Source organism: Amphiura filiformis, chromosome 19 (genome assembly GCF_039555335.1).
Source record: "Amphiura filiformis chromosome 19, Afil_fr2py, whole genome shotgun sequence".
Lineage (NCBI taxonomy): Eukaryota > Metazoa > Echinodermata > Ophiuroidea > Amphilepidida > Amphiuridae > Amphiura > Amphiura filiformis.
In genome coordinates this window covers 149,121-169,201 of record NC_092646.1, presented here as the reverse complement: position 1 = coordinate 169,201, position 20,081 = coordinate 149,121, and the positions used below count along the sequence as shown (strand labels likewise).

The 20,081-nt window shown below is 37.8% G+C and overlaps 1 protein-coding gene across 1 annotated transcript in view; it reads right to left on the bottom strand.

The window, feature by feature from the left end:
- Window positions 1-323: 323 nt before the first annotated feature.
- Window positions 324-20,081, bottom strand: part of LOC140141657 (uncharacterized) — a 48,324-nt gene continuing 28,566 nt past the window's right edge. Inside the window, exons 10-30 of the mRNA XM_072163569.1 lie at window positions 18,871-19,044; window positions 17,659-18,090; window positions 15,655-15,887; window positions 14,432-14,633; window positions 13,232-13,409; window positions 12,046-12,281; window positions 11,265-11,469; window positions 10,963-11,081; window positions 10,229-10,552; window positions 9,764-9,787; window positions 8,555-8,682; window positions 8,002-8,242; window positions 6,557-6,632; window positions 6,175-6,218; window positions 5,573-5,605; window positions 4,522-4,649; window positions 3,519-3,756; window positions 2,687-2,765; window positions 2,134-2,180; window positions 1,933-1,995; window positions 324-681 (exon numbers count right to left, since the gene is read on the bottom strand). Coding sequence (XP_072019670.1) covers window positions 449-681; window positions 1,933-1,995; window positions 2,134-2,180; window positions 2,687-2,765; window positions 3,519-3,756; window positions 4,522-4,649; window positions 5,573-5,605; window positions 6,175-6,218; window positions 6,557-6,632; window positions 8,002-8,242; window positions 8,555-8,682; window positions 9,764-9,787; window positions 10,229-10,552; window positions 10,963-11,081; window positions 11,265-11,469; window positions 12,046-12,281; window positions 13,232-13,409; window positions 14,432-14,633; window positions 15,655-15,887; window positions 17,659-18,090; window positions 18,871-19,044 — 3,437 coding nt within the window. The 3' untranslated portion in view covers window positions 324-448. The remainder of the gene's footprint in view (window positions 682-1,932; window positions 1,996-2,133; window positions 2,181-2,686; window positions 2,766-3,518; window positions 3,757-4,521; window positions 4,650-5,572; window positions 5,606-6,174; window positions 6,219-6,556; window positions 6,633-8,001; window positions 8,243-8,554; window positions 8,683-9,763; window positions 9,788-10,228; window positions 10,553-10,962; window positions 11,082-11,264; window positions 11,470-12,045; window positions 12,282-13,231; window positions 13,410-14,431; window positions 14,634-15,654; window positions 15,888-17,658; window positions 18,091-18,870; window positions 19,045-20,081) is intronic.

Genomic DNA, 20,081 nt, shown 5'->3' with positions numbered 1-20,081 from the left:
TTATTATGTTTTGGATCCAATATTTTCACACACTTGGATCCATCAAAACATAATAATGAACAAAATTGGACGCATGGGGTATCTAAATGCGCCCACATAAAACACCCGCTCTCTTTCATAAAATATTGTGAATATACGATTAATATTTTTGCATTTGTATTAGTTGTATCGACCGTGTTACTTTTTGTGAAATCTTTTTTAATATTTTCAGCCATCGTTGTCCCTAGCTATTATCGTCGCCAGTGCGAACATCATTAAATAACTGCGCGCACTTCATGGCTGTCAAATTCGCAGTAACGCTGTTCGATAACAATATGCACATCGGCATATCGTCCGAATGACGACATCCCAGGTCTACCCGCAAAGGCTTATGGGATTTACCGAAAACGTGAATCAGCAAAGTCCAAAGCCATAAATAAACAGATATTATATAAAACTCCGAACATTTTTAATATATAAGTCTTGATTTCCTGTCATAATTACGATCGTATGAAGTCCTAACAGGACGCCCTCTACCTCCCCTGGCCCGGTGATTATGAGTGTGGACTCGGTGGGCATGTCTTTCTACATAATGTGTTCTCCTGGTTGTCGGGCGACAACACCATAGCGATACGCAAACGATGACGCCAATCAAAATGACGGCAGCCATTACTGATGCAACTATGATGATGGTTATGTAATCTGGAAAAGGGGAAATAAACAAAAGTGTAAATCATACTGAAGACTTGATTTCTTTCCTTGTTATTCAAGAATCAAACATTTTCTTTATTTTAATAAATCTATTTCACTGCACTGATTTGTAAGCATTACAAGGATTCCTATAGATGAATAAAATCTCTGAGATTTTCTTTAACCCCCTCGACACTACTGGTCATCTAACAGCATTTCTGATTGGCTGATAAACTTGAAATGCTCATTTTAATTGCAAATTATGACTAGGCTTTAAACTTTTTACGGTCAAACGTGCATTTGCAGATGATCCATGATGCAGTCATGTCTACAGTAGAATTCACCACGACCTTTGCAGGACTTAAACCCCATTAAAAGCTATTAAACCAAGATAACACTCATTGAAAACAGCTTAACTGATTAAATCAGATCTTCTCTGGTTGTGCACATGTGTCTGTTTTATCTGTGCGGTATCGCAATGAGCTGGTATTATAGTTTCAGTTCGGTAACCGATTATAAAGGAAACGCAAGGTAACAATAGTATGTGGGCCTTTGTTCACGAAATGAGACAATGGTCTGCTCATTGTTAACCAGCATTCTTGAAAATGAGCAACATAATGATTGTTGACTTAACACGGTTTGGAAATAATTTCTTCATATATTTTGGTGTTATCTGTCGTTTACATATCCTTCCTAAAACACAAAAGTGCGAACACTTCCAAACACCTAAATTAGCTAAAAATTTAGGACATGTTACAAAACTATATTTTCTAGAATTTCAGAGAATACTTTAAATGTAGCTTGTACCGTTTTTTTGTGTCATCCTTCAGAAGTGAGCGGTCCGTTACCAATATTTTCGGTCAAATCTCCATTCAATTAACACGGGGAGTTGGCTATAGCTATGAGCTAGCTATACCTTGCCCTCACTCAAAGTGCGAATATTTCTGAACATCTAACCTAGCTGTAATTTTAGGTCATGTTAGAGAAATGTATTTGCTAGAAGTTTGGAGAATACTTTAAATATTGGCCGGTTATTTTCCACACAGTGATGTTAACTAAGCAAATGCCTATACTTCTAACATACACTATTTGCAAAGGTCGCGTGTCAATGGTGAGAGCACTGTGTATTGTGTATAGGAAAACGGACAGTAACTGCAGTATGCTTATTAATACCCTCCTTGATTGGTTCAAAATTGGACACAATATTCATTTTGGCCAATCGGCAGGTAGTTCACATGAATTACTACTCATATCAAGTCTTACCTCTTTGGGGTTCTGGTTCTCTTTCTTCTGTTGGTCGTGGTGGTCTTTGTGTTGGCCTATCAACTAATATAAAAAGAACAAAATAATGATATTCTTATATACTGTACAAACAATTATTATGCAGTACAATGTATCATGACGCCTCAGAAATTGATCAAATAAAAACTGACATGGTTTACTTTTCAGCTAAAGTGCACTTACCAATTACTATTCTTTCGCACCGGGACCCTGTGTAATCTGGTGGACATCTATTTACAAACAGAATTGAACAGAATTACATTTGAGTGAATTAGAACTTTAAAAGGAACTTTATAAAATCAAAGTTAGTCAAAGTTTTGAAGTAGTCATAATATGTTATCAAATGCCGCCTGACTATTATGTATAAAATCTTTTTTCGGTGAAAACAGGTGATGCATGACAAATAACAAGAAAAGCAAAGTCAAAAGTTGAAAGCCCGGGTTGAAAGCATCCCCTTCATGTTTCAGGCCTATTGGGTGAATCCATTTCTACTCCCCCTGTGAGGATTCTGAAAATATCCCCCACTGGCATGACTGGGGGAGTATGAATTTCAAAATGGAATGAGCACCAACTCTCTTGAAACAAAGTCACCATCTCTTTATGGAAGGTTCAGTGTCAATCTTTCTCAGAGGGTGTATGAAATTCAAATGAAGCTGCCTAAATTGTTCATTACAGTTGGAATTCATACTCCTCTGTGAGGGGAAGTGTGGATTTCAAATACTTCACATGGACTTACCTGCATGAGTTTGAATATTCTTCCTTGCTCGGCTCACAGACTCCTCCATTTGCGCATGAAAAGTATGGGCTACAAACCTCTGTAAACAGATATTTTACAATATGAAGTACTTTTTAGATTACGGAGATCAGTTTGAATCGGTTTGAAAATCAGTGGAAGGGTATATTCACCGGCATTTCAAATCAGGTGTTTCACCTGATATTTGGGTATGAGTGCACAAACTGGCCTCACACTACTAGAGCCACCTCAATGTGGCCCTACTTAAATTTAGTGCAGATATTTACAAAAGAAATGATTATTTACAAAACAAATCATGCAGTATTTACTTTAGTACAGATTATTGATACATGCGTCCTAACGCCACTTGGCCCCACTCTGACCGCTGCAGCCCCATGGCTTCACCATGGATGGTACTGTGGAACCAGTTGGTGCTGGTATGCCGGTATCAATGCCACTTGAGTAAATACTGTATGATTTATTTTAATACCTACCATTTGTTTTGTAAATATCTATACCATATTTGAATGGGCCAGGATGCGGTGGCCGCACTAAAGTGAGGCCGGTTTGTGCACGCATACCTAACGGGTCAACCCTAGCTGACAATGCGTGGCCATACGCGCTTCAACATAAAAAGTCCCAAGTTTGAGATGACTATTCACTGAACCAATACTAGGCTTGTTTGTACTCATTTTAAAGCATTTTTCATGCTAATTCCAAATATTGTCATGACAATTTACAATTCTGAAATTATTGATTTTTTTAAAATAAAATTTGAAACTTGTGTCTGCAGTCACACCCATGTGGAGAGGGTTTACAGCAAAACCAGGCATACCTTCCAGACCAATGTCAAAGATGAAATCTTGTCTGAGCTCATACGTCGATCCATCAATCTTCCCGTCTACATCAACACTCTGAATAAACGCATTCCTTATCGCATTAATCGAGTTACCGCAATCGTAGTAAAATTCAAAACCAGCAATAACTGCGAGGTTTCTACCGTACATTTCAAACAGGTCGGCTACTACCACTTTCTGCAGACATGGGAACGTACGGCTCAATGCTTGATATAGCTGAGTAAGGGATTAAGAAAGTAAGTATAAGTAAAGTAAAGTTAATTAAAGTAAAAAAAGATAAAGATACAGTAAGTATACTCGAATGTAAGTTCATATCTGAACTCCTATCTTCTCCGCCCGTGCTGGCGATAAACAATTTCTAAAAGATTAAACTGACTTTCATCACAACAAATTCAAGCAGCTTGAATTGTCGATGTGTGACACATGTTGAAAGTAAAGTATAAGGAAGTAAGTATTGTAGGTATCTCTTTCAACAAACAAAACACATTTTGTGATATAAAAATGCACGAAAAACACAAGATTGACATGGACATGATGGAGGAGATGATTAAAATAATTTGAATTTTCCCGATAGGTCAGAGTTCAGACAGTACCACAATGCATTGTGAATTTTGAATGCCGATATCACATTCTTATGACCAATTGACCTTTTCGGTAAATCCGAAGTCTTTGCGAGTATACCTGAGAACTCGTCATTGGACGTCACGCACATCGTTTATCGAACATCATTATTGCGAATTGCAAGTCGGCGTGATGTCAAATGATGAGTTCTCAGGTGTACTCGCAAATGCTTCTGGGATTTACAGAAAAGGCCAATTGACATTTTCGATAAATCCCATAAGTCTTTGTGGGTAGACCCGTGATATCTAAACATCTAAACGCTATGTGACGTCAGATGACGACATATCAGGTGTACCTGTAAAGGCTTATATTTTTCTCACAATTTTTTTTTTAGCACAGGGCTCACAGTATCATCCTTACCACTAATTGTAGGCCATCTCTGACACTTCGGGCTTCATTTGAATAGAAATCGTCATAAATAGGATCCCAGAAAACAGGTCTGTCATCTATCTCACTTAAAATGAACACAAGACGAGCGTATGTAACTCCTGCAAAATAAGATTGGTAAATAGTAGTAGATAGAGAAATAAGGAAGATAAAATGGAGGAGTTGTCATTTTGGTATGCGTGGGTGCAAGAAATAGTTTGGCTTGAACTTAAGATGTCAGCATGACGGTAGAAACTGGGGTTTGGACTTGAAATATGGTTAGGGTTAAAGTTATAGCCAGTGTTAGAACTAGGACAAGAGTTCAGTTCAGTTCCGCCTCCCCAAAAGGAGAGTTTTATTACATTGTAAATATAGGCCACCGGCCCTTTTCACATCTATAAAATCAATGATTACAATATTTACCAATTTTAGAAACACATACAAACAAAGTTCGTCATTTTTTTCAATACTGTATCTGGTAAGCAGTGCATAATGGCAGTATGAAGTAAGTTCTTTTAAAGTGTGTTCATTTGATGAAGTCATAAAACGAATGAAATTTGCCTTTGTTGGCCTCGAGTCCAAACAGGAGGAGAAATATTTTGCTCTAAGATCATCGAAGAAGCTGCATTTTAGGAGAAAGTGCAATTCATCTTCAACTTCTTCTTCGTCGCATAAAAAACAAACACGTTCATCATAAGGCACATTTTCTCTCCGTCCTGTCTCGACTTGAAGGCAATGACAAGAACATCGTAATCTTGCCACGGCAGTTATGAATCGATTATCATTAAATACATCAAGATCATGTTCAGAAATGCGCATGTTCTTAAACTCCCTATATAGAATAATATAGGACAAGAGTATTTTCTATGGTTATAGTTTTAAAATATTCAAAACAAAACTATTAGAACAGATTTATCAAGATCAAACCGGGAAGATACCGTATGGCATATCGTGTTCAGACAGTCAACTTACTTGTTCAGGAGAACACATTGTTTTACACATGTCCCGGGCTAAATTCAAAAAATACAAAACTATCAAGACATACCTGGCTCTGGCCCTCTTGTCGGGTTTGGAGGCGCTGTAACAAAATGAACATTTTAATACATTTTAATTCGTGAAAGAATATCACATAAAATAAACTTTCCCTATTCTGATTGAACGTGAAGAATGCAACATTAAGGTAGTTCGACCGAATCGTTCATATGTGGGGTGTGTATATATAGGTGTGTATACTCTTTATTACATGTTGGTGTGTTGGGGTGCGTTGGTGCTGCATTATTTCCGAGGACTCCAACATAACAACACACTGACACACCGAGGACCTTGTGCTTAACGAGGACCTAAACACACGTCCTCGCTACGGAACCTCGTTAAACGGCGAAAAATGAAGTCTTATACCCTACTACCCCCTCTATAGCTTACGTGCTCGTAGCGTTAACCGTTTTACCTACTACCCGCTCTAGCTTACGTCCTCGTAACGTTAACCGTTTTTAAAACGGTTAACGCTGCGAAGACGTAAGCTACTATAGAGGGGGTAGTAGGATATAAGTGTTAAAACACTTGTTCGGTATTACCGACTTTAGTAGGTGCAGATATTTACAAAGAATAGGTGTGTATGTGCGTATTATGTGATGTGTTTGTACTTACGTTCAATTGGTTCACATCGTGGTGGCGCATAATTGTTCGGGCATCTATAAGAGCAAAATGAAAATGTAATGTTTCATTATCGGCTATTATTTATTTATTTATTTTGATGATGAAACGAAGACGTGGTTATTTTATCACAAGCCCCAAAGAAATGTCACATTTTTGGAACAGATGCAGGAACGGATCCAGGTTTTTGAAAGAGGGGTCCAAACCTCGGAGTTGGAAAATTTAGCAATTGTTTTGTCAAAATTTCCTAAACGATCATCATTTTTGTCTTCTTCTTTCACTATTCTGACGAGGGGACCGCCCCTCCCCACATTCGCACTGAGTTTATGCCTCAAGGGCATCAAAGATATATTTACTCATAGAAGGGCTTACTCACTGGCAAGAACTTGAATAATCTTCTTCACTTGGCACGCACGAAGGCCCACGAAGGCAGAAAGTCTGCGGGCATACACCTGAAGGTAAAAGAGCGGAGAAACCAAATTATCGTCGTAGAAGTATTATATTCGTTTGTTTATTTGGGTGTGTAGTTGTTTTTTGAGGTGTTTATTTGTTTGTTTGTTTGTTTGTTTGGAATAACTTAGAAGAAGAGAAGAAGAAGGACACCATTAACAACAACAGAAACAATTATGAACTGGAACAGGAATAGAAATGCAAAGTAATAAATTTGGTGCTTTATATCGCTATCATCTTCACTAAAATAAAGTAAATCGTTGATTTGTTTTGTTACCTCGCACACCGACATCGCCTGGCTGATAATTACTTTGTCAGTAGTGATACTAAAATAAATACCCGGGATCGATACACGTGAATTTGCTATGCACGAGTTTGATATGAGACGAAAATCTTTGGATACCGGGGTAGAAAAAGATGAATATCTCCCGTAAATGATTTCGTATAAAGAAACCAGATGTGGTTCCTTGCACTTGAATATATATTTTGAACAGATATGATAGTCGTTAGCTTGCGTCTTGAGACAGTAGCTTGCGTCTTGAGTCAAAAACTGACAATAATTCTGATTTATATGTGCCGAATTATATAGCGCAGTGTATAGGCCAATCATGGAGGTAGTCTAAAAGAATATGACCTATGGTCGACCATGCTCTACTGACACACAGCGAGGTCAGTCACCGAGCTAATCGGGGTAATTGTCAGTAGCCTTAGTCAGATGTCCTTCGGGCCATTATGCGACTCAAAACTATTAAACAGGTCGATACAAAATGGCCATGCGTGGCGGTAGATTCAACATACCATGGCGATTTCTGCCATGAAGATATCGGGGCGATGATACTGTGCCTCGAATATCAAGCAGCGACACAGTTATTAACATTAACGGTACATTTACTAATATTGAACTTGAAACAGGTTCATTAGGTTTGGTAATTAACGAATTACCAAATGTTTTTGATTTTTCAATTGGAGGAGTTAAAAATCTTACACAAAGAGAGTGATAGAAAAACAAGATGTATCAAAGAATCAATTCAGATCAGAAGGAAGGACGAGGAGTTATGAACGGAGACGAGGGGATCTACAATCTACGTCACTTTTATGATCCACAGTTGGAGACTGCTATAGCAAGACCAACATCGATACCGGAAGTGACATAATTTCCCGCCAGCGATTTTTTCGTACATTATATTTGTAACGCATATGGTTATCCCCCGCCAGTCATCAGTTATTGAATCATCACAATAACAGCAAGCTTAGAAAAAGTCAGTGGTTCACTGACGAAACTGTCTGATAGAAAATAGTAAGTTTCTTCACTTTCGACAAATCGAAAATTCTTTAAATCTGATTTTGATCTTTAAAAAAATAAACACTTACATTCTTCGCCAATGCTCTCTGGAAGAACATCAAATGCGTAACCATAATCTTGATCAACTCTGATGACGCCATTCACATCAAGATTTCTGGTCAGAGCCTGGCGTATTGCAGGAAGGGAACTTCCATATGGGTAATGGAACTCTAGTCCTATCATTACTTGAATGAGGTCTTCTGGTGCGCGACGGATTATAGGTATCACAGTGCTTCTGTGGTCTGGCAACACATCGTACACTTGTTTGAACTGTGTATTTGGAAACAGAATTTCGTTAACTCATTGATGATGACTGAATGTAAACGCTTAGGACTACTTCCTGGATTGTATCAACCCTGGGTTTCAACTCACTCCTCCTGATCGTTGCGTAGCCAGCACTTTTTCAGAGGGGGCAAACTTTGACGAAAATGTTCAAAAATGAGCTATAAAGAACAAAAATTGGCTAAATCTTACATATCTTATAATTATAACCTATATAAGTTGATTGCCAATGTAAAAGCACACCTTCATGTTGTTACATTATATTCAAAATACTATATATATATATATGTCTATACTTACAACATCTATCAACCTTGATGTGAGGTATTGATATTCAGACGAAAGCCGATTCTCATAAGCCTCCTCCCACGCGGCATTGTTACCATTGATATTCTCCAATGTCAACCTTATACGAACCCAACGGCACCCTGGTAATGAGAATGTTGGTTTGAATTTAAAATCATACAGGTTCAACAAATTCAGCAGCAACTAACGTTTTTGTTATATCTGATTTTTATCACCTAAAATGCATACCTGAACTTAATCTTTAAAGGGCAGGTCTATAGCAAAACAAGTTTATCTCTATTCGAAGATAATAATTATTACATTACAAGTTGACACTTGTTGCAATTTTTTGTGTGTATTTCTCCTGAAAAAGGAGAAATTGTGTGGGTAAAGTTCAGCCTCGTACGTGTTCTTCCGCCGTTTGAAGCGTACATGTTCTCCCCCGTTTGACTGATGACGTAGGTAAATGAAGCGGACACTTTATCGTGCTCTCATCATACAATCACAATCACTTTGACAAGTTTGACATTAGCAACAATGAGTTGTACTATTACTTACCATAACAATGCTGCATAACAATATGCACGGTATTGTTCTCTTTCGGGAACAAAGCCCACACAGTAATTGTTACTATGCGTTTGCTTTGTAACATTTAATCCAACTGAAACTATAGCATTGCAATATACAGGGAAATCAGATACATGAGTTTGTGGACTAACACGGTTTATATGCTAGTCTCAGATAAAATTCTAAGCTCAAATTGTGTATTTATTTTTTAGGCCTAATATTTCTCATGATATTGATATACATATGAATTGTAATATCACAATTGTCTAATATATAAAAAAGAAGCGGCTGATTTTATCCATATGATTAAAAACCATGAAATATGTAATACTTAATTTGGAATTTTTTTCTGTGAACAACAACAGTATACGTTCTGTCCATTGAGAGCGTTTATAGTCCCTTTTCTCACAGCGGGCACATCTCATTTCATGACGTCACCGGTTTTCTAGGCCAAATCTGTCTCGTTCGATTTTAAACGTCTTATTTTCTCAAAAAAGGAGTCATTTTCATTGTCCTTATAATATTAGCTTGCCAATGATATGTTGTTTTTGCTATAGACCTGCCCTTTAAGTTCACATTGAATGTGACCTTTAATATTAATACTATCTTGAGAAAATTGTGTGTGTATAAAGAACAGTTTGTTAACTATGTACTTACCTTGGCCAGGTGGAATTGGAATTTCTGCAAATGGGGAAATAAGCAGAAATATTTTTGTTAAATGAAATAATTTTTGAACTTATGCCGGGACTTAATGTCAAGTTATGTCTTAATATGTGAGCTTCTTTTTCATACAATTAAATACAGACGGTTTTCCACTTTTAATATTTGGATCCCGGGACAATTACACTGTTTAAGGATAGCAGCTATTTTAAACTGTTGCGATTTGGTAGTTCACAGCATCTTGCCAATGGTAGTGAGCTTTGGCAAAAATTGCATTGATCATTTCATAGCGAGTGTATAGAAGAATTCAAATATCACAGATATACTTTTGTAAGTCCTGTGGTTCTTGAGTTATGTTGTAAAGAGGGCTGAAACAACAACAATTTTTGTTATTTTTCAATAATATATTGATTTAGACAGTGGCTGCTTCGACCAAAATACCGCATCTACCCTTAAACTTACCATCCTGTACGTTGATGGAACAATCATCACTGCAAAATCCAGGACAAGCCATGCCATCAACGACTGTCCTATGACAACACTGAACTTTGACGCCACTGTCCGATGCGCTGAATGCGCGGGTTAAATGTTGAGTTGTCACGTGACCGTAACCCATCTCGACCGTTGAAGTTGGCGGGGAAGGTGGTAGCTCGACGTCGTCGACGAGGTATGCCAGATATGATGCCGGGTCTGTAATGCCTGATTGACATGCAATGGTGATTGGTTGACCAGGGAGAATAGGTGAGTTTGGACATCCGGTAAGTTGAGCCGAGGTTGATGGACAATCTGAAAGAAATATATAATGATTATGACAATAATAAAACCAGAATTATAGTTATGATTCAGCAAATGTCAATTTTTACAACTTACGACCAGGGGCTATTTTAATGTGCCTCCTGGCACGTCCGTGCAGTGCGAATAACATGAAACAATCCGTGCAGGGAGAATTAAAAAATCCGTGCTTACAGTTACAATCCGACAAATGACCAGGAAATTAAAGACGTTCCTCCACAAAGTAAGACTGATGGAGTCGGAGAATCCTATGCGAAAAAGTACAGTTTGTGGTAACCTGTCAAGGATTCATTTTGCAAAAAAAAATGGGGGAAATTGACCAAATATTGCCCTGCGCATCTTTAAACACATTGATTCTGCATGGGCAAAATTAGTGTAATATTGAAAATTTTGTAATAACTTACAATTGACACTGACTTCAATTGATTGAGTCGTCGTCAAAGCGGTAAATCCATATTCATCATGATCTTGCAAAAATTCACATGATATCACTCTCCCGTTGTCTTCCTTAGATGCAACGAAACTGAATATAAAACAAAGAAAAGGTCAAAGGTAAAACGGTTAAAGAAAACACGCTTTAGGCTGGGTTTGGTTTATTATTTTCAATTAATATTTTTTCTGTACATAACTACTTAAGCTTTCTCCAAATGAACATTATGAATGTGAAACGAAATACAATATGAAAGTGATAAGATGCACACATTACCTGAAATAGCTTTCTTGTTCAAAACGATAATTTTCCAGTAACTCTATTTCGTGTCTGTCTGCCGCAAGGATGACACCTCTCTTAACATCCCTCCATTGGAACATTCCTGCCGGGTAGCCATTCACTGCTTCACATTCTAACGTGACTCGTTCGCCTTCTTGTACAACGTATTCTCCTTCAAGTTCCAATGGTGTATCGGGTGGCGCTACAGAGGAAAATTAATGTAGAATTTGTGTCAAATATCAACAGTCTAAAATATTGGGCAACATTCATATTTGATTGTTAAAGTTTGCCAACCATAGGATATACGTATTTGTAATTAACAAAGTGAAATATGTGACCGTACAGCACGAATGAGCCGTAAATGTCCTCAATTGTATTCTGAGTTACAGTGTAAAATGGGCATGAAGGTCGTATTCATAGGTACCTCAATTTGGTGCTACGTGTACCTCATTTAATGAGATACACGTAGCACCAAATTGAAATACCTATGAATATGACCTTCATGCCCATTTTACACTGTAACTCAGAATACAATTGAGGACATTTACGGCTCATTCGTGGTGTACGGTCACATATTAGGGGCGAAAAATAATATTCAAATTTTGTTGCCTATACTAATAATTGTGTACAAAGGTATTCAAGCCGTGTATGATTAAGACCTTTGAAAGCGATTGCAAAACCATCACGAAACGCTGCAGCCTGAAATCACGAACAGCTAAAACAGAAGAAGACTTAATTACACTTCATTAAAATAATTATACCTGTAGCGCATACTTACATAGGACGATAATCCTGGCTGATCGCACAATCAGCCCACCGCTACCAGATGCGGCTTCGCAAGTCACATTCTTATAATGAAATTCACGCAATACTTCCTCGAAGGTCAACGTGCTGATAGTATCTACAAGCTGCTGTCCAGCTCCGATATTCAAGATGCTGTTCTCAATGGAGACCTCAATGTATTCATCTGATATTATGTCGCCGTCTAACCGCCACGTGATATCAACTGCTGGTCTAATAATAACGAAGTAGACAAAAAACAGCAGCAGCAAGAAGTTAGTGCTTAGTTGTTGTTATATACTAGTAGTCCACGAGTCAGTAAGTATAATCAAATTTTGAGACTTTCTCAAAAAAATGTTACTTTTTGAAGGAATCTGTTATGCTAGCGGGATCCCGTGCATCATTTCCTTTTTGAAAATGTATACTTTTATATACTTCTCATCATTACATTTTAGATAAAATTAAAAACAATATCTAAATTACTGACTCGAGGAAGGTATACAGACTATTATAGTGTGTGCATTGTTTTGTTTTCTTGGTTGGTTGACGTATACAGACTTATAGTCCGGTCATTTTAACTCAGGTTGGTCTGGGGTCATTAGCCCTATCAAATCAGGTTGAGTCAAGTACACTCAATCAAGTTACTTCAGTGCTTTTAGTCGAGTCGAGTCACATCCATTTTTCTTGAGTCGCGAATCATGACTCAACAAAAAGTCTATATTGATTGGTTGGTTAGTTGTTTGGTTGTTGGTTACTTGTTTTCTTGGGCATATGTTGGGTGGTTGACTGAGATTTGGTTGGTTTAGCTGGTTGATTGATTGGATGCATGGTTGTTTATGTTTGTTCGCATTATTTCGTTCTTTCTGTTGCTTGCTTCTTTTTCTTCAAAGAGAATGGCCGCAAGTCATGCAACAGTGGTAAGTAACCTACCGTATTGCATGGCAAACTTTAATATCATGAGAATTACCTGCCGATTGGCCAAAATGAATATCGTATCCAATTTTGAATCAATCAAGGAGGGTATTAATAAGATTATCTGCAAATGCAAGTTTGACCATAAAGAGTTTAAAGCCCAATCATAATTCGCAATTGAAATGAGCATTTCAAGTTATCAACCAATCAGAAATGCTGTTAGATGACTAGTAGTGTCCATGTGGTTAAATAAACCGACTTATTTATTATACCTTGTTCCTCTAGCTATACATGTAAGTTGAAGAATCTCTGCAGCCTCCCTCTTCTTTCTGTCCGATTCACTATAAAATGGACCGTACGTGACTACTACTACATCGGTATTACTAACATCGTCCAAGTTATATGGATATCCTTGCACCATAAAGAAGTTGCCGTCAATCAAAGGAGTATCTGTCAAAAAGGGTAATTATACCGTAAAACAAGTCTACAAGCATATATAGTGTTTTTGATTTAAGCTAAGTTCATACGAAACTAGCATAAATATGCCAATACAAAAGATTGGTCTTACAATAATACTTGTTTGTATATGCTCGTATGTGTCATTTATTTGCTTAAAAACACCATAATGGCACCTGCATTAATTTAGCTTTCATCAGAAGCATTATATATGCTTATAGACGAGGTTTTACGGTATTGGTAAGACATTCATCACCACATCTTTCAGTTTTCTAATCTGTTTTCGATTTTGTACAACTGCGTATACAGATAGCTACAAATAAGAAAAATAAGTAACGAAAATGCTAATAGAATGTTGGTATTATAGTTAATGTATTATAGTTACTGTATGAGGTCCTTTGAACCTAAGGCAGAACGCTAAAGGGATACTTTGAAGCCAGTTAATGGGGCACTTCGCTCCCTTAAAAGGGATTCACTTATATTCTTGTGTGTGATTTATTAAAGTAACTCCTTATAAATAAAGAAAAAACAGGTAATGCTCTGAGATGCCCGAGATATCTATGATGTAGCCACAATTTTGACATTGTAGCGCATGGAATGCCTTAGAATAGTTTCAAAAGGGTTGGAAACGCTGATAAATATACGAAACAGCATAGATCTGGGCCAAAAAAGTGCATTTAATCGACAGATCGAATAGACCCGTGACGTCTGCGTGACGTCACGGGTCTATACATGTACACGTAGCCGGGTATAGCCCCTTCCCGGGCCCCCTTCATCTGGCCAGACGCTACCAACGGCATCTATCTCTAGTTCCGAAAAACTCTGGGTTTTCTCGTATGTACACTTTTCCATCAATTTTGTACTTTGACGCACATTTGAACGCAACGTTCTTATTATAAACACCATCAGTATGAAGTGTGTAATAGAGTTGCAGAATAACCAAACAACGTTTTACAATCTTCATCTTCAGAACTAAAATTCATTTATCAACAAAACTGCAAATAGCGACATCTTACCAAAAACTCTCAGAGTGGCTTCTTGACGGGCTTCCGACATACGTCCGTACACTCGATTTCTGCAAAAACATGACAAAACAGCGCCCTCCAAGTTGAAGTTGCTTTCGGCGCTCAAAGTAATATCCTTGCGTACTTCCCACAGATTTTCGTACTTAGCCTCACTGTATTGTGGATCATCGGATAACCGCCTTTCGTATATCAACTGTTGTAAATGGACATAATGATGTTTAATATGTTTAAATAAATCATTTTCTATATAAATTTCTTTTATAAAACTTCATACAGTGGAATCTAATGTGTGTACTATGACCAACTTGAGGACAGGCCTTTTGGATTCTAGAACGCTCACATTTTGGTCCTATATTAACTTTAAATTCAAATCAGATATGTACAAATATATATGCATATATATAATGGAAACATGCTTGTGGTTAAGTAGGTAAGATAAAGCCGTAGTTTATTAGGTGTACGGACATAGTTTTTGGTCAGGGTATCAAGGACTGTATGCCGTAATGGCAGCGTGACGTATAGACCGGGACTGCCGAGCTAAGGCGGAGAATATGAAGAATATTCAGTAGGTTTCTTTTTATAAGTCATTTAGGCTTACAAGCCCTGCGGGGCTTTTCTAAAGTTGAACCGACATCAGAAGCAAGAGTGTTTACTGTGGAAGTTTCCGCGTTCGTCCCTGTACTCTTATTCGCGCTAGAGCTTGTTTTAATAAGAAACAGGCAAGACAGCAATAATGTTGTCATTTTTTTTTAATTACGAGTTTCTCAGCAGAAGAATTTCTAATCTAATATTGCGAGGTTTTACCTATTGCGCTCTTAGCTTTTTTAAATTAAAAATTCGCTGTAACGGGACATGTAATTGGCTACTACGCGTCATACCCTTTATGAATACTGCATTGAAACAGTTCGATTTTCCTGGATCGCAGCTTTCCTACGTTAATACTATAACACCACAAATTCTCTTGTGGTGCCCGGCATGTCACTGCACTTTAACCCCATGAGAACTACCTGCCGATTGGTCAAAAAGAAGTTTTCATTAACAATTGGCCCAATCAGAAACATTGTTAGAATAATTTCACCACACAAAAAAATTGGGGTGAATTATTTGGAAAGCTCCTTTCTGATTGGTGATTAAAGTGAAAATATTGTGTAATTGACCAATCAGAGATAATGTTAGATCGGCAGGTAGTGCTCAGGGGGTTAATACGGTCTTACCTCCACTCCATCCGCTTCAGTCAACGTAACATATCCACTGCTTCCTGCTTCTTTGATTTGGATATCTATCCAAGGCTTATCATTGGACTCCAGTCCTCTCGCTCCACGATTGATGCAGGACAAAGTCCTAGGCTCCCCATTAGCCTCGAGTGATATACCAGAACCATGATTAACTTGGTATGGGTTACCTTGGAAGTTGTAGGCTATGAGTTCCAGGTTGACTTCACATGGAACTGAAAGTATTGGTAAAAAAGTTTAGAAGTCTGTCGACAATGGTTTTCATGCGTAAAAGGTGATAGATGAACTTTAAGCAGTTGCAAATTGGTGACTATTCATTTATTTATTTATTTATTTACATAACTGGCTAAAATACATCAAAAATACACATACAAAGCATGTCATAAAATAAAAATTATAAAAGATTGTCCCGGTAGGCTAGCCAAGAGGAGCCAGGAGCGTGAACACTATCACCCAAGGGGTGTGACCCCTCCAACCCACCGACACAAGTGAACTCAAAACATAAATATTAAGTATTAAATATTGCACATTTAGAATAAGTTACATATTACACATTACACATATTTCATCAACAATAACATAAAATTTAGGAGTCCAGCTCCAGCTCTTGCATAGTCATTTCAATAAAAATGTGTTTTAAGGTGGCTTTTGAATGGCCTCATATTTTTATATAAAATAAACTGATCCCTGATGGACACCGGAAGTGCATTCCAAAGACGGGGAAAATTGACACTGATGGTATATTTAAAACTATCGGTTTTTGGGGTGATGTGATTGTTAAAAAGCAAATTGTCAAGATAGCAAATGTTTACAGTCCAGTTGCTGAAATGAAAGACATAAGAATTTGAATTTGAAATACACTGGCAAGCAAAACAAATAGATAAATATTTCCTCCTGTTATTAAGATCCATAAGATTGAGTTGTTGAAGACGCTCCCTGTAAGATTGATCCCCCCTTCTCTGACCCAAAATAAATCTTAATGCCCGCCTTTGGATAAGTTCCAAATTATTAATGTGATTTTTACGATATACAAACCAAACTGATGAACAAAAATCTATGACCGGTAAAACAAGAGAACGATAAAGTGTGAGCAGGATGTTTTGATTTTGTTTACCAACAACAGTCCTGAGGAAGCCTATAAGTCTATTGGACTTTTTTGTAACATTGGACACATGTTCATTCCAAGAGAGGTCAGAAGATACATGAACCCCAAGGAGACGTAAACTATGATTCATAGTCGTTTTAAAACATTTGACATGCATATAATGATCTTGACAAATTGCGAAACTGGACAGATCGTCATGTTTACTTAATAGTATAATAATGTAAAGAGAATTAATGGCATTGCAAGATGATCCCCGTTTGTATCTCATTGTAATGTTTTGATATGTTTATTGAGGCTTCTATCGTTACCATAGAAGATACATCGGTACATATCGGGTCACCGATATCGCTAAAGCACCAAACGAAACGTCGTGCCTTAAATGCTATGCATGCTAACCATAGGCTTCAACATAAAAAGTCCCAAGTTTTAAGATACCGTAAAAACGCGATAGTTAGCATATGTGCTTACTATCGAGCGCTTTTGAAAACATGAAATTGTACCAAAGTCCGGCACTTTACCACCTGAGCTAATGGGGTTGAGAGACACATATTTGCACGTTTACTTGCTCGTATATAACTATGTATATCGATGATTTCCTTAACACCCTTTACACTTTTGTGGATGGGGCTCTTCTTGTTTGCATGTTTTAATAGCGCTCTACAGTAAGCACATTATGCTAACTATCAAATTTCTAAGGTATTTCAGCAAAATATCAAGAACTTTCTTAAAAACCACTGAACCAATACTTGGCTTGTTTGTACTCATTTTGACGCATTTTTAATACTGATTTCAAAAATGATCATGAAAATTTACAATTCTGAAATTTTTGAATAAAAAAAAATTAAAAAATTGAAAAATGAGAATGTTAATAATATACTTACCGCATAAATACACATTAACAGCTAAACTATTTACGCCACTTAAGTCCGCGATATTGGTAGCAGTGCACTGTATCTGAGCCCGATGCCAGTCATAATCAAGTACCAGATTTACACACTTCGTCGTGTCGTACTTGGTCACGCTAACCTGGGAAGAAACAGCGCTTTCCTCATACACGTACGCACAATCTGACGAGATGAACTTATCGGTGTCTAGTGTGCCACTAGGTGTACGCCACGCGATGTAGGTGACTGGTGCAGACTCATACGAGGTACAGTTAAGCTGACGTTCTTCTTCGGCGTTTATAATGACAGTCGGTTGGGTAAATCCGGGCAATAGTTCATCCTCAGTGTAGTAAAAGGGTCTTTTGTTGCTGTTACTACCCGTATATTCCCAGATAACGGCGCTGGTAGCTGGACATAATCCTGACAACGCTGTACATTTTACCGTAGAAAAAGATACAAAGAAATGAAGTCAATTTTAATATCGAGATACAGCGCCAACTTTGCTCACACCATACACACACCCATCACCTTGGTTCATTGCCGTATTTTGTTGTGCATGGTAAGAAATTGATGGTTTACTTTGTTACAATTAGTGGGTCTTTAGCGGGTTCGCCGTTTTAGAACCCGCTAAAAACCCACTATTGTTATGAATTCCCGTCGTAAAAGCCTATCCCACAATTAGTTTACTTTGTTGTCCTTTAACACGTTGTAAAAATAGCGGTTTCTTGAAACAGACATCCTAAATCAAAGACATAACACTCGCTTGCTTGCTCTGACACAGACGGGCAGGCATAGAAAAACGGTCACACACACGCCCCTACACCCCACACCCCTATACCCATCACCAAAACCACTAAATTCCCTGCACCCCCCCCCCAACACACATCCACACACCTACCAACTACATTCTTGTGGGTTCTGCATCAGAGCATTATGTGTGTATGAAATAGCCAGTGGTTCTTTCTTGGGGTATATTTCTTAACACACCATCCTTGTGGGGTACAAAAAACGTACCAATAGTTTGTGAGAACGTTTTTTCACACAGACCCACTTACCCCTCCCCTCCTACTTGTGAGTACCTCCACGCGTTTTATGCCATATTTGGTCCTATAAGCTAATTTTGCTTTGTGGGAGTCATGAGTTATACCCCAGAAACAAAGTGCACACCCACACAAACATACTTGCACACCCACTTAATATAATACTTACGTATGATATCTAATGTATATTCATGAGATACTCCTCCTGATGTACATCTCAGACAGAACCCTTGTTCTAGCGGAAATCTGGGAGAGAAATCTAGAACATCAGCATCGTCTTGAGCGACGCAATTCGCATTCTCTTCAGTATATTGTCTCTGTCGAAGTACTGTCATTGAGCCACCTACAGAAGATAATCATTTACATATTAAGCATCCGATACCGGCATACCATATAGGATTAGATTAGTCACATGCTTATTACTGCTTATAGTAAGTGTTCAGAGATATTCATAAGCAGTGATATCACTGCTTATGGGTGAGTGTTCAGATGTAAGCAGTTACATGCTGATCACTGCTTATAGTAAGTGTTCAGATATATTCATAAGCAGTGCTAATCACTGCTTATGGGTGAGTGTTCAGATGTAAGCAGTCACATGCCGATCACTGCTTATAGTAAGTGTTCAGATATATTCATAAGCAGTGCTAATCACTGTTTATGGGTGAGTGTTCAGATGTAAGCAGTCACGTGCTGATCACTGCTTATAGTAAGTGTTCAGATATATTCATAAGCAGTGTTAATTACTGCTTATGGGTGAGTGTTCAGATGTAAGCAGTCACGTGCCGATCACTGATTATAGTAAGTGTTCAGAAATATTCATAAGCAGTGTTAATCACTGCTTATGGGTGAGTGTTCAGATGTAAGCAGTCACATGCCGATCACTGCTTATAGTAAGTGTTCAGATATATTCATAAGCAGTGCTAATCACTGTTTATGGGTGAGTGTTCAGATGTAAGCAGTCACATGCCGATCACTGCTTATAGTAAGTGTTCAGATATATTCATAAGCAGTGTTAATCACTGCTTATGGGTGAGTGTTCAGATGTAAGCAGTCACATGCTGATCACTGCTTATAGTAAGTGTTCAGATATATTCATAAGCAGTGCTAATCACTGTTTATGAGTGAGTGTTCAGATGTAAGCAGTCACATGCTGATCACTGCTTATAGTAAGTGTTCAGATATATGCATAAGCAGTGCTAATCACTGCTTATGTAAGCAGTCACGTGCTGATCACTGCTTATAGTAAGTGTTCAGATATATTCATAAGCAGTGCTAATCACTGCTTATGGGTGAGTGTTCAGATGTAAGCAGTCACATGCTGATCACTGCTTATAGTAAGTGTTCAGATATATTCATAAGCAGTGCTAATCACTACTTATG